The following is a 2,127-nucleotide window of genomic DNA, read 5'->3' on the forward strand; positions in this document are numbered from 1 at the left end:
AAATATGAATATGAGTAAATGAACATATTCACAAAAAAACATACATGCATCTCCACTGACTGTGTCAGAGAGTTCAATATTTCCCATTAATAGTCTATGAACTGGCAACTGAAAAAGTGAATGCTAACTTGCTCATTTTATTAATAGAATTGTAAGTAACTAATTTGGTGTCAGGGTTAAATAGAGTGATCTTCAACCACAACGGACAAATAACTGGGACCGCAGAAAAGAGGTTTGACGAGCCTCTGAAGCCACTGCAGCTGTCTGCTTAGACAGCCAGTGTTCCCAGGAAAATGAAGTCCCTATTTGTAATTAAAGAAATGAATGGATCCATCTGTGTTTATAGGAAATCTCTGGAACGTTCACCTGCTCCCTCATCTGCCAATGCCCCCTTGGTCTCGAAACTTGTTCCAATTAGCCTCGACCCTTAGAGCTGATACAGTGCTGATGAGAGAAGAGTCCAACAGCTTCTCAGGATTATGGGTTTTCATATAGGCTTTGGGGCACCAGATACAAGGGAAAAAGCAAAGATGATATGTGGAGCCTGGGGTGGAAGTGCTCCCAACAGCTCTTCTGGGATAACACCGTCAAAGGTATATATAAGAAAGGAGTGAGAGACTTCCCCTCTGATACTAAATTCCTCCACTACTTTCCTTTCTCCTGTTCTTTTTCTCAGCATTTCACACCTATTGCCACATCAAAAAAGGAAGACATGAAATAGGATTTTAGGTATTGAGCATGACAAATAATGGTAGTAGTTTGATGGATGGTTCAAAGAAAGAAAATATCCAAAAATTTCTAACTCAGAGTGACCAAGAGTCCCCTGTCATCTCCACAATTCAGAGACAAATAGTCACAGCCGAAACTTTGATGCTTTTGTATTGTATTCTTTGTGTGGTGACCTTCCTTTTCATTTCAGTCTCACAGATTTTTGGGAGCCTTTCCCCAGATCCCAACAGCTTCATTCCCACAAGCAGCTATGGAACAGGTATGGTTATAACCTCCTTTCCATCCCCTGGGTTCTTAGGTGCTGAATTCCTAGAGACTTTTCCTTCCCATTGCCTCCTTTCTTATGAACTTTTTTGCTCAAAGGGGCCATAAAGACCTTCCAGTTCATTCCCTTCATATTATCCACAGGGAAACACACTAGACTGGATGGAATTCCTTCCCAGATTGAGGATGATTTGTGACAATATAATCCTTATAAAGAAATCCATGTTCCACTATTTTGTGACTCATTTCCAGGGTTCACACCCCAAACCACTAATCTCATACTCTCTTTTCTTGGCTCTCTTCAGTCTGCCCAAAACAGTGGGACTTTTATCAAGGAAGATGTTTTTTCTTATCCACTTCTGAATTGTCCTGGAACAGAAGCAAGGACTTTTGTGAAAGGGAAAGTGCCACTTTGGCAATTGTCAACACGCTAGAGAAACTGGTAAGAGCATTGGAATGGTGCAGTCAAGCAGCCCAGCCTACCCAGCCTCAGTGGGTGGGATGCTGGGGCAATTTGGTGGAGCAGGGGTGGGGTGGGTGAGGAAGGGAGAGGTGGCTGGCTGAGAGGCTCAAGCTCCCTGTTGGGAAAGTCTTCTCAGGAGCAGTGGAGCGTGTTCTTCACATTCATCTGAGCTACAGAAATCCACACTCTGTGGCCTTTCCCTTAAGGCACAACAGTGAGCTGGTACCCTGGGGATGGGCCAAGACATTTAAAGTGCAGGGAGTGACCAAATGAGCTCATGTGTATAAAAATTGTTTAAAAACTACAGTGTACTTCATAGGGGTGAGATGTCAATGTATCATCCCAGTCTTCATAGTAAATAAAGACGATGTGAATTCACAAAATCAGTAATATGAAAAACAAAGGTCATAGAACTGAGTTTGCAGTTTATGATCATGATAATAAAAACAGATAACACTAAGCAGAGAGCTTTATTGTATTATCTAATAAACCTCATAACAACTCAAGGATGAGTTATTATCTGTATTTTATAAATGAGGAAACAAGGGCACAGAAAAGTAGTTTGATCAAAGTCATGCACCTAAATGACAGCATGTGGAATTGAAGTCAGAGCTCTCTGACTTCAAAACCCATACACTAATCAATTTTAGACCTTGATGTATTTTAGTATA

The 2,127-nt window shown here is 41.2% G+C and overlaps 1 protein-coding gene across 1 annotated transcript in view; it reads left to right on the plus strand.

Moving 5' to 3' along the window:
* The first annotated feature begins 738 nt into the window (after positions 1-738).
* Positions 739-2,127, plus strand: part of CLEC5A (C-type lectin domain family 5, member A) — an 11,885-nt gene continuing 10,496 nt past the window's right edge. Inside the window, exons 1-2 of the mRNA XM_012649743.1 lie at positions 739-988; positions 1,299-1,435. Coding sequence (XP_012505197.1) covers positions 739-988; positions 1,299-1,435 — 387 coding nt within the window. The remainder of the gene's footprint in view (positions 989-1,298; positions 1,436-2,127) is intronic.

The sequence above is a fragment of the Propithecus coquereli genome, unplaced genomic scaffold, assembly GCF_000956105.1.
Source record: "Propithecus coquereli isolate 6110/MARCELLA unplaced genomic scaffold, Pcoq_1.0 Scaffold302, whole genome shotgun sequence".
In the NCBI taxonomy this organism is placed as follows: domain Eukaryota; kingdom Metazoa; phylum Chordata; class Mammalia; order Primates; family Indriidae; genus Propithecus; species Propithecus coquereli.